Source organism: Amblyraja radiata, chromosome 30, assembly GCF_010909765.2.
Source record: "Amblyraja radiata isolate CabotCenter1 chromosome 30, sAmbRad1.1.pri, whole genome shotgun sequence".
NCBI classification, from domain to species: domain Eukaryota; kingdom Metazoa; phylum Chordata; class Chondrichthyes; order Rajiformes; family Rajidae; genus Amblyraja; species Amblyraja radiata.
Window position 1 is genome coordinate 27,850,135 of NC_045985.1, and position 12,096 is coordinate 27,862,230.

The window sequence follows — 12,096 nt, forward strand, 5'->3', positions numbered from 1 at the left end:
AAATATACCATCAATCTGAATGAAACTTGATACACCACACCACAGGACAATGGTGAGTAAGGTGGGCCAAAAATTGTAGCACTGTCGTGTTTTGGCGTAATTTCAGGATCACACTCACTCAGAGACAGATAGACAGACATACAGACAGACAAGATGAGAGCAGACAGACAGACAGACAGACAGACAGACAGACAGACAGACAGACAGACAGACAGACAGACAGACAGACAGACAAGAGGAGAGTTTTAGTGACAGGCAGCCAGACAGACATATAGATAGATAGGGGGTGGGGGCAACAAATTGGAAGTATATGAGTGGAGTTAAATGGAATGAGAGTGCAGGAAATGTTACAGAAGTCTCCAGAATTAATGAGACGGAAAGTATAAGAAGGGATAAGAGAGTAAGGATGGATAAAATCGGGACCGGTGTGAGAGGGGAGGTGAATACCAAATTAAAGGTGTTGTATTTGCATGCGTGCAGTAAGTGGATGAGCTTGTGGCACAGTTGGAAATTGGTAGGTGTGATGTTGGGGGAATTACAGAGACGTGGCTGCAAGAGGATCGGAGCTGGGAGCTGAATCTTCAAGGTTAAACGTCATATCGGAATGACAAAAAGATGGGTAGAAGGAGTGTGGTAGCTCTGTTGGTAAGGAATGACTTTTCTCCAGAGATGCTGCCTGACCCACTGAGTTGCTGCAGCGTTTTGTGTCTGTGTCCATGCTGTATGACTGTGAGGGAGGTGTTATTGCCGTGTGTGAGTGATGTTTGTGGTTCTGTGCAGGGATGTGCGCTGAGCTGGAGGTGGGGACGCTGGTGCAGGTAGCGGAGGCCCTGGAGAGTGTGTTGTCCCCGTGCTTCGGTCCACAAGGTGGCCAGGTACTGTTCACCAGTGCCACCGGTGAGATGCTCATCACCAGGGATGGGGCGACTATCCTGGACTCACTGATGCTGGAGCACCCCGTTGCAAGGTCAGTCTCCCCCTGTACCCGCTACTCCCAGCTCCAACACCCCCAGCGCAACACTCCCCCTGTACCCAGCTACTCCCAGCTCCAACACTCCCCCTGTACCCAGCTACTCCCAGCTCCAACACTCCCCCCGTACCCAGCTACTCCCAGCACCAACGCTCCCCCTGTACCATTAATTGCTAATTCTCCCCTGTACCATTAATCCCAGCGTGAAGTGTGTCGGGTGTATTGGGTGTGTGTGCTGGGTTTTTTTAGTGAGTATGGGGGTCTTTGGGAGTGTCCGAGTGTGGGGCGGGGGGGGGGGGGGGGGTTGGGATGGGGGTAAAATGCAGTTAATCTGGGCTTGTGAATGTTGGGATGTTTAGAACTTGTATTGGGTGGGTATTGGGTTTGGTGTGTATGAGATGGTGGAATGTATGAGGCGTATTGGGGGTGTGCGTGTGTGTGAGTTGCCGTGTTTGTTGGTGTGTATGTGTTGGCACTTGGGTAAATTGGTGTGTGTGAGTTGCCGTGCGTGAGAGTTGGCAAGCACGTGTGTTGGCGTGCATGTACGTTGATGAATGTTTCTTAATGTGTGCAAGTTGGCATGTGTATAAGTTGGCATGCGTGAGTTGGCATGTTTGTGGCATGTGTGTGAGTTGGCTTGTTTGTTGGCATATGTATGAGTTAGCATGTTTGTTGGCATGCGAGAGTTGGCGTGTTTGTTGGCATGCGTGTGAGTTAGCATGTTTGTTTCTGTGTCATTGTATGTATGTTGGCGTGTGTACATTGGCATGTGTTTGTTGGTGGGTATGTGAGTTGGCGTGTGTACGTTGGCGTGTTTGATGGTGTGTGTGTGAGTTGGTGTGTGTACATTGCCGTGTGTATGTTGGTGTGTGTGTGAGTTGTGCGGTACAGATTCTGTTTTTTACCGAAGATAAAAAATTGCTGGAGTAACTCAACGGGACAGGCAGCATCTCTGGAGAGAAGGAATGGGTGATGTTTCGGCTCGGGGCCCTTCTTCAGACTGAGTCAGGGGAGAGGGAAATACAGAGATATGGAAGGGTACGGTGTGGAAACGAGACATCAAAGGAGACGAAGTTTGAGGAAATGTAGAATAGATCATTATCAGATGAGGGAAGGTAACACCGAGGCACATAATCAGTAAAATTTAATCAGGAGGCCAGTCAAACTAGTCGGAGAACTAGGATGGAGGAGGGATGGAGAGAGAGGCAAAGCAAGTGTTGCTTGAAGGTAGAGAAATCAATGTTCATACCGCTGGGTTGTAAGCTGCCCGAGCAAAATATGAGGTGCTGTGAGTTGGTGTGTTTGTTTGCATATGTGTGAGTTGCCGTGTTGGGGTGTTGGTGTGTGTGAGTTGCCGTGTGTACGTTGGTGTGTGTGTGTGAGTTGCCATGTGTGTGTGTGTGTGTGTGTGTGTGTGAATTGCCGTGTGTTTGTTGGTATGTGTGTGAGTTGCTGCGTTTATGTTGGTGTGTGTGTGAGTTTGTGTCTAAGTTGGTAAGTGTGTGTGAGTTTTCACGTTTGTTGGCACGAGTGTGTGTTTGCTAGGGTGTGTGAGTTGGTGTGTGTGTGTATTGGAATGTTTGTGTGTTGCCGTGTTTGTCTGTATGTGTGTGTGTCGGTGTGCGTGTATATTGGCGTGTGTGAATTGCCGATTATTTGGTATGAGTGTTGGTGCTTGTTAGTTGTGTGTGTTTGATGGGGTGTGTGTGTGTGTTTGATGGGGTGTGTGTGTGTGTTTGATGGGGTGTGTGTGTGGGTGTGTGTTTATAGGTGTGTGTTTGTGTTGATTCATGTATATTGGTGTGTTTGTGTGTGTGCATTTTAGTGTGAGTTGCCGTGTGTTTGTCGGTATGTGTGTGTGTTGGTATCTTTACCGTTATGTGTGAGTTGGAGTGTGTACGTTGTGAGACGGGTGTGTGTGGTTGTGAATGTGTGTCTGTTGATGTGTGTGTGAGTTGGTGTGTGTGTGTGTTGGTGTGTGTGCGTGGATGTGTGTGTGTTGATGTGTGTGTGTTGATGTGTGTGTGTGCGGGTCTGAGTTGATGTGTGTGTGTGTATTGGTGTTGTGCTGTGTTGCCCCTGTCTGACGGCTTCCTCTGCCTCTCCACAGGCTGCTGGTGAGAGCTGCGCTGTCCCACTGCGAGCAGACGGGTGACGGCTGCAAGTCGCTGGTGCTGCTGGTGACGGGGCTACTGCGGGCGGCACTGCCCGGGGGCAGGTGCGGGCGTCTCGGCCTGTGCCGGGGTCTGGCCCGGCTGGAGCGGGAGGTGTTGCCACGGCTGCTGGCCGAGCGGCTGGGCCCTCACTGTGTCAGGGCCCCGGGGCCAGGGCTGGGGCTGCTGGAGGTGGCGACACGGGTACTGACGGGCGGCCTGGCCGGTAAGATAAGCCCGGTGCAGGTTGCCTTTCTCAGCCACCTGGCCTGTCGCTACCTGCGCCTGGTGTCGGGCGGTGGGGCCGGGGGGTTGCGGCGGGCAGTGCGGCTGTGCTCAGGTGGGTTGGCAGGGCTGGCGCTGGCGGTGGGAGGGCTGCCGGTGGGGAATAGCCGGGTTGTGGAGGGGCTGCCACTATCCAGAGGGCTGGCGGTGGAGGGGCTGCCGGTGGGGGATAGCCGGGTTGTGGAGGGGCTGCCACTATCCAGAGGGGTGGCCGTGGACGATGGTGGCGGCTGCTCCTCCCGGGGCCCCAGCACCAGGGCGCTGCTACTGAGCGGCCTCCTCCTCCCCTCACTCACCCAGTGCGGCTCCACACTTGCCCCCAGCCCCGCCACCCTCCCCGGGGCCCGGGCCCGCCACTCCGCCCACCTGCAGCGCTCCCTGGCCGGCCTGCAGCAGCTGGGGGTCACCCTGCTACTGTCTGGGCCCCTGCAGCCCGGCCCGGTGCTGGAGGAAGCTGCCGCCCGCGGATTCTCGCTGGTCCACGGGCTGGGAGACGGGGAGATGGCGCTGCTCGCCCGCCTGAGCGGGGCCCAGCCCGTCTCCTGCCCCCGCCTCGCCAGCCCCCGGCACGTCGTGTCTGTACGCTTCCTCCGCCCGCTGCCCACCGGCCCCGGGCTGCTGCTCGGTCTCCGTCTCCCCGCCCGTCTGCGGCCACATTGCCTGCTCGTCTGTGCCCCGATGCCCACCCTCGCCCGACAGCACCTACACGCCATCGCCAGCGCTTACCGCCTGCTCAACATGTTGCTGCCCTGTCAGGGGCCCGGGGAGGGACAGGGGCCATGGGAGGGGGACGAACAGGGGCCATGGGAGGGGGAGGGAGAGGAAGAGGGGGAGGGAGATGAGAAGGGAGAGGGGCCATGGGAGGGGGAGGGAGAGGGGGAGCGAACGAGCCTGGGGGTGGAAGTGGGTCCCGACCCGTGGGAGGGATGGGGAGAGAGACTAGCTGTGTGGGGAGGAGAGGGTGGGGCAGAGGGAACCGGCCCGAGGGTGGAAGAGGGGCCCGGTGTGGGAGGGGGAGGAAGAGAGGGGGATGGAGAGGGAGGGAGACTCGGTCGGTGGGAGAGAGAGGGGCCCGGCCCGAGATCCACAAGGTGGAGGAGGAAGGAGGGACCCATCCACATGGCCCCAGTGAGGGCGAGAGCGGGGCCCGACACCGAGACCCCGGGATGGGACAGACCCGACCCTGGAGCCCCGGGCAAGGGAAGCGAGAGAACCACCGCTGGGGTCCCGGAGTGGAAGGGACGGGGCCCAGACAGGGACACGGAGGGACAGGGGGGAGGGAGGGAGGGAGCCAGCGCTGGGATCCCGGGGCAAGCGGGGAGTGAGAGATTCGACCCAGGGGATGCAGGGACGGGGACAGCCGGCCCAGGGATCCCGGGGCAAGAGGGGGAACAGGGGAGGGAAGGTGGGCAAGCAGGACTCTCGGGGATTGCAGACACCGAGGGCACGAATGGCCTCATCACGCAGACCCTGGCGTCCAGTGGCTGCCCGGGACCTGTCAGGCTGGGGGCCGGTGAGGCAGCCGCTGGGCCCTGGCAGTGGGGGGAGTGGGAGCCCCCGGCCGGCAGCCTGCTCCCCGCGGGAGGGACATTTGAGTTGCTGCTGCACCACTATCTGGAGCTGGAGTCCCGGCAACATCGATGCCCCGACACCCGGCTCGCCTGCCGGCTGCTGGCCGAGGCCGTGCTCACCATCCCCCGCCACCTGCACGGCGGCTCCAGTCCTGGCACCGGCTCCAGCCGCTCCTTCTTGCTGCGGGCCCGGCTACAGGCGGGGAGAGCGGTGCCGGGCGGTCGCTGCCCGCTGGACGTGGTGGCGGCCAAGTGGCTGCTGTTGCTTTCCGCGCTGCAGTGCGGGCGGCGGCTGCTGGCTGTGGACAGAGCCCTACCCGTCCGCCGGCTCCAGCCCGAACACCGGGCAGCGGCCCACACCTACACCCCGGATTGATCCCAACCCCAGCACCGGGCAGCGGCCCACACCCACATCCAGCACTGATCCCAATCCCAGCCCGGCCCCAACACCGGGCAGCGGCCCACACCCCGGACTGATCCCAAACCCAACCCCAGCCACAACACCAGCACCGGCCCACACTCTGGACTGATCCCAACCCCGGCCCCAACACCGGGCAGCGGCCCACATCCACACCTCGCACTGATCGCAACCCCAGCCCCGGTGCTGCAGCTCGCCGGCCGGCCGGGCCCGGGTCACGGTGGCGCAGCGGTAGACTTGCTGCCTCACAGCGCCAGAGACCCGCGTTCAATCCCGACCACAGGTGCTGTCAATAGACAATAGATACGGGGCAATAGGTGCATGAGTAGGCCATTCGACCCTTCGAGCCAGCACCGCCATTCACTGTGATCATCCCCAATCAGTACCCCGTTCCTGCCTTCTCCCCATATCCCCTGACCCCGCTATTTTTAAGCATCCAGAGAATTCCACAGACTCACCACTCTCTGTGAGAAAAAGTGTTTCCTTGTCTCCGTTCTAAATGGCTTACTCATTATTCTTAAACGGTGGCCACTGGTTCTGGACTCCCCCAACATCGGGAACATGTTTCCTGCCTCTAGTGTGTCCAAACCCTTAACAATCTTATATGTTTCAATGAGATCACCTCTCATCCTTCTAAACTCCAGAGTGTACAAGCCCAGCTGCTCCATTGTCTCAGCATATGCCAGTCCCGCCATCCCTGGGATTAAACCTACGGTGCACTCCCTCAATAGCAAGAATGTCCTTATCAAATTAGGGGAGCAAAACTGCACACAATGTGACAATTCACAGAGAAATTCCTTGTTTGTATACGCAAGGTATGCCAATAGTCACCACGTAAAGGGAACCAACAAGATTACTAAGTATCCCGTACCAGGTCCTCCTTTATTCTTCTTCTCCCCCCCCCCCACACAGTGGTCTGCTGGGGCTGGGTCCTCCTTTGTCCTCCAAACCCCCCCCACGGCACACCCCCCCCCCCCCCCCCCCCCCCCCACACACACTTCACCAGGTCCTCCTGTTAGTCGCTGGCTGACCATTGTTCCACAGGCTGTACACACAGCTGGCAAATAGTAGCCGGTTTTAGAAGCAGCTGAGCCACAGGGTGTCCCGTGCTGTCGAGGGGAGGGACAGCATTGACCAGCAAGGTGTAGACAGATAACCTGTACACAAAGATGCACACACTCACATTTCAGCACAAGACTGAAAGTCTGAAATAAAAACAGAAGTCTCAAAATACTCAGCAGGTCAGGCAGCATCAGTGGGGAGAGAGAGTGATATACAGCGTGGAAACAACTTGCCCACACTGACCAACATGTCCCAGCTACACTACTCCCACGTCTGCATTTGGTCCATATCCCACCAAACCTGTCCTATTCATGTACCTGTTTAATTGTTTATTAAACGTTGCGATAGTCCTTGCCTCAACTACCTCCTCTGGCAGCTTGTCCCATACACCCACCACCCATTGTGTGAAAAAGGTACCCTTCAGATTCCTATTAAATCTTTCCCCTTTCACTTTGTCCTCTGGTTTTCCATTCACCTACTCTGGGCAAGAAACTGCATCTACCCGATATATTCCTCATGATTTTATACACCTCGATAAGATCACTCTTCATCCTCCTGCTCTCCAAGGAATAGAGTCTCAGCCTACTCAACATCTCCCTATAGCTCAGACCCTAGAGGCCTGGTAAATCTTCTCTACCCTTTCCAGCTTAACATATTTCTATAATATGAACACAATACTATAATTGTTGTCTCACCAACAAATGCAACATGATCTCCTAACTTCTTTACTTCGATAGTTGCCAGTTTTTCAGAGTGCAAGGGCCCTTCAACCCACCTCCCACACTCACCCTTAAGGGCCTGTCCCACTTAGGCTACTTTTAGGAGACTGCCGGCGACTGTCATAGTCAAAGCAGGTCGCCGAAAAACTGGCGACTGGACCCCCCCTCGTCATAAAATTTGAAATAAAATCATTACTTTAACAACGAAAAAAAGAACAGAAGTCAGCATCGGCGACAACCTCCGTCACCTGGTGACAACCTACATTAACCTGGTGACAACCTACATTAACCTGGTGACAACCTACATTAACCTGGTGACAACCTACATTAACCTGGTGACAACCTATATTAACCTGGTGACAACCTCCGTCACCTGGTGACAACTACGACAGCACCTACGTCAGAAGTCAAGCTACGCTCATTGGCATCACACCCGCTGTCACCATGTTGAAAATCCAGCGGCGACCAGAAAGACGCTACGACTCTTTGGGCGACTGAGGAGACGACTCGCGACCATACAGGCGACACCCCGGCAACCATGTGATGACAGCTTAGTCGCCTAAAAAATAGCCAAAGTGGGACATGCCCTATTCACACGCACACTCACCTTTACACACTAATGCAGTTTTATTCTGCACATTCCCGTGAACATCCCCAGATTCTTATCCTCCCCCACACACACGTTCATAAGTGATAGGAGCAGAATTAGGCCATTCAGCCCATCAAGTCCACTCAGCCATTTTACGATGGCTGATCTATCTTTCATTGCGAGAAGATTTGAGTTTAGGAGCAAGGAGGTCCTACTGCAGTTATACAGGGCCCTGCTGAGATCGCACCTGGGGTATTGTGTGCCTAATTTGAGGAAGGACATTATTGCTATTGAGGGAGTGCAACGTAGGTTCACCAGGTTAATTCCCGGGATGGCTGGACTGTCATCTGATGAAAGAATGGGTCGACTGAGCTTATGTTCACTGGAATTTAGAAGGATGTGAGGGGATCTTATAGAAACATATAACATTTTATAGAAACATCTAAAATTCTTAAGGGATTGGACAGGCCAGATCCAGGAGAAGATGTCCCGATGTCAGGGCAGTCCAGAACTGGGGTTACAGTTAAGAATACGCAGTAGGCCATTTAGGACTGAGATGAGGAAAAACGTTTTCACCCAGTGTTGTGAATCTGTGGAATTCTCTGCCACAGAAGGCAGTGGAGGCCAATTCACTGGATGTTTTCAAGAGATAGATATACTGTAGCTCTTAGGGCTAAAGGAATTAAAGGATATGGGGGGGAAAGCAGGAACGGGCTACTGTTTTTAGATGATCAGTCATGATCATATTGAATGGTGGTGCTGGCTCGAAGGGCTGAATGGCCCACTGCATCTATTTTTCTATGTTCCATCTCTTAACCCACTCTGGGCAGTTGTAGCAGTCAGTTAACCTGGGATATGGGATGAAAACTACACAGTCAAAGGGAGAACAAGCAAACTCCACACAGACAGCACCCGAGGTCCGGGTGGACCCTGGGGCCGTGAGGCACAAATTTATTGCATCACACGTCCAAACTGATCAGCCTGAAACAGCATCTCTGCTGAGTATTCCCAGCATTTCCTGTCTTACTCCAGTATCAGATATCCTCCTGGTTTAATGTACACAGCCCCAGTCTCAGAGGCATTATCATACACAGTGCAGTACAGTATGGTATGAGAGGCTCCATCAACAATAAAGGCACACCGCCCAGTGAGAGAGAGATCAGAGAGCGGCCATCTTCTGAGGTACACCATCCCAACGAGAGGAAAGCAGGGAGATTCTCCCAAGAAACATTCCTTGGGAATTGCCTGGTCTATTCTCCACATCCTTGGCACCCCACACCTGTGGCTCAGTGTTCAGCCTCACATGAAGAGGCCGCCTGTGGAGACAGATAGCACAAGAACATCAGTGAGGACCACGCAAGATAACCGAGAAGTTACCATGTGGAATCCAAGCCCCTCCCCCACTTGTGACAACATCCGCTTAGTCATAGCCCTGTCAAGCCAGCTCACACTGAAAGATACAGCTGAGAAACAGACCCTTTGGCATGCCAACCAGCGACCCACCGACCACACTAGTTCTATGTTTAGTTTATAGATACAACATGGAAACAGGACCTTCAGCCCACCGAGTCCACACCAACCATCAATCACCCTCAGAAATAGAGATACTCCTGATTAATACAGGTGTCAGGGGTGAGGGGGAGAAGGCAGGGAGAGATAGCTCAGCCATGATTGAATGGTGGATTAGACATGATGGGCTGAATGGCCTAATTCTGCTCCTAGCACTTATGGACATATGTTTCATGTAATCTCACTCTCATCTACTCCCTACACAATAGGGGCAATTTACAGTGGCCAATTAACCTAAAAACCCACACGTCTTTGGGATAGAAACAGAAAATAGGTGCAGGAGTAGGCCATTCGGCCCTTCGAGCCTGCACCGCCATTCAATATGATCATGGCTGATCATCCAACTCAGTATCCTGTACCTGCCTTCTCTCCATACCCCCTGATCCCTTTAGCCACATCTAACTCCCTCTTAAATATAGCCAATGAACTGGCCTCAACTACCTTCTGTGGCAGAGAGTTCCAGAGATTCACCACTCTCTGTGTGAAAAATGTTTTTCTCATCTCGGTCCTAAAATACTTCCCTCATATCCTCAAACTGTGACCCCTTGTCCTGGACTTCCCCAACATCGTGAACAATCTTCCTGCATCTAGCCTGTCCAACCCCTTAAGAATTTTGTAAGTTTCTATAAGATCCCCCCTCAATCTCCTAAATTCTAGCGAGTACAAGCCGAGTCTATCCAGTCTTTCTTCATATGAAAGTCCTGACATCCCAGGAATCAGTCTGGTGAACCTTCTCTGTACTCCCCCTAGATGTGGGGGAAAACCATTTGTTCATGGGGAGAACGTGCAAACTCCACATAGACAGCACCCGAGGTTAGGATCAAACCCTGATGATGTGAGATAGCAGTTGTACCATGAATGAACTGACCTTAATTCTAAGTGTGTAGGAAGGAACTGCAGATGCTGGTTTACACTCAGTCTGAAGAAGGGTCTCGACCCAAAACGTCACCTATTCCTTTTCTCCAGAGATGCTGTATAACCCGCTGAGTCACTTCAGCTTTTTGTGTCTATCTTATGTATAATATGTGATGTACATAACAAAACCAAGGTGCAAATATGTGATACAAAATGTGAATGGATTGAAAAGGACATGACTTAAGAAATGAACACCTTATATAATGAAGAATATATGACACGGGCATCCTGAATTTTCTGCAAGGGAGCATTTCCTGTAATTATATTTATATGTTATTTTCAGTGTAGAATCTCTGGTTGCATTCTAGAGTTCCAAACTCTCACTTCAGAATACATCGACATGAATATCTGAGATTAAGATTTGTTAAACTATTATTTGTTAAATATTTGTAACATAATAAAAATATTTTGTTAAGATAATGAGAGCACACAATGTATTCTTTCTGGCATAAGATGGAAAGAGAAGATTTACAAGGATGTTGCCAAGACTCGAGGGTCTGAGCTACAGGGAATACAAAGCAAATTGGAGGAACACCTCATATTTCACTTGGGCAGTTTACACCCCAGCGGTCTGAATATTGACGTCTCTAACTTCAAGTAATCCTTGCTCTCCCTCTTTCACCATCTCTCCCCCATCCTAGTTCCCCGACTAGTTCTACTGTCCTCCTCATTAAATATTACTGATTGTACGCCACATTGTCACCTTCCCCTCAGCTAACAGTGAACCATTCTACATTCCCCCATCATCATCCGCTTTGATCAATCATTCACACACCTTACCCTTCCATACCTCTAGACTCCCTCCCCCCTGCCTCTCTGTCTGAAGAAGAGTGCCAACCCAAAACGTCACCCATTTCTTCGCTCCAGAGATGCTGCCTGTCCCGCTGAGTTACGCCAGTATTTTGTGTCTAACCAACTCCCCATGGCCTCTGGTCCTAGACTCTCCCACTAGTGGAAACATCCTCTCCACATTCACTCTATTCAGGCCTATATCCACCACCCCACCCTCATCAATCATCTTCCTCACCTCAAAAAAATTAATTCATGTTAGTAAGACAACTTCCTATAAATGGGAGGAAATCCTAATGTGAAGATTCCCCCCCCCCCCCCCCCAATAGCTGGGACTGGATAAAATGCTCTAGGGCAGAGATCAGGCTTTTCTGGCCAAAACACAATGACAGTGGCTCAAGAGTTGATGTCGTCACAGCAGATATTCTTAAACTGAGGAACACCATACTCAAAAGATGTTTTGGGCGGCACAGTGGCACAGCGATAGAATTGTTGCCTAACAGCGCCAGAGACCCGGGTTCAATCCTGACTACGGGTGCTGTCTGTATGGTGTCTGTACATAGAAACATAGAAAATAGGTGCAGGAGGCCATTCAGCCCTTCGAGCCTGCACCGCCATTTGATATGATCATGGCTGATCATGCAACTCAGTATCCCATCCCTGCCTTCTCTCCATACCCCCTGATCCCTTTAGCCACAAGGGCCACATCTAACTCCCTCTTAAATATAGCCAATGAACTGGCCTCAACTACCCTCTGTGGCAGAGAATTCCACAGATTCACCACTCTCTGTGTAAAAAATGATTTCCTCATCTCGGTCCTAAAAGTCTTCCCTCTTATCCTTAAACTGTGACCCCTAGTTCTGGACTTCCCCAACATCGGGAATAATCTTCCTGCATCTAGCCTGTCCAACCCCTTAAGAATTTTGTAAGTTTCTATAAGATCCCCCCTCAATCTTCTAAATTCCAACGTTCTCCCGTGAACTGCGTGGGTTTTCTCCGGGTGCTCCAGTTTCCTCCCACAGTCCAAAGACGTAGGTTAATTGGCTTTGGTAAAAA

General features: G+C 52.5%; 2 protein-coding genes across 4 annotated transcripts in view; one reads left to right on the forward strand and one right to left on the reverse strand.

The window, feature by feature from the left end:
* Nucleotides 1-684: 684 nt before the first annotated feature.
* bbs10 (Bardet-Biedl syndrome 10) lies at nucleotides 685-5,575 on the forward strand. Its single transcript, XM_033047575.1, has 3 exons — nucleotides 685-967; nucleotides 3,081-4,208; nucleotides 4,584-5,575. Exons 1-3 carry the CDS (start codon nucleotides 783-785, stop codon nucleotides 5,353-5,355), a joined length of 2,085 nt encoding a protein of 694 aa, XP_032903466.1. The 5' UTR covers nucleotides 685-782; the 3' UTR covers nucleotides 5,356-5,575.
* Nucleotides 5,576-8,801: 3,226 nt separating this feature from the next.
* hsd17b8 (hydroxysteroid 17-beta dehydrogenase 8) overlaps nucleotides 8,802-12,096 on the reverse strand; it is a 38,658-nt gene continuing 35,363 nt past the window's right edge. For all 3 annotated transcript variants that reach the window (XM_033047755.1, XM_033047756.1, XM_033047754.1), the window contains one exon: nucleotides 8,802-9,083. In XM_033047755.1, the coding sequence (XP_032903646.1) occupies nucleotides 9,067-9,083 (17 nt within the window). In that variant the 3' untranslated portion in view covers nucleotides 8,802-9,066. The remainder of the gene's footprint in view (nucleotides 9,084-12,096) is intronic.

What these genes read in the sequence shown, in the direction of transcription:
- bbs10 (XM_033047575.1), top strand. Translation starts at nt 783, where the DNA reads ATGTGCGCTGAGCTGGAGGTGGGGACGCTGGTGCAGGTAGCGGAGGCC. An exon ending in CTGGAGCACCCCGTTGCAAG is followed by an intron (nt 968 to 3,080) that starts GTCAGTCTCCCC and finishes GCCTCTCCACAG; the next exon opens with GCTGCTGGTGAGAGCTGCGC. An exon ending in TGGGAGGGGGACGAACAGGG is followed by an intron (nt 4,209 to 4,583) that starts GCCATGGGAGGG and finishes GGGATGGGACAG; the next exon opens with ACCCGACCCTGGAGCCCCGG.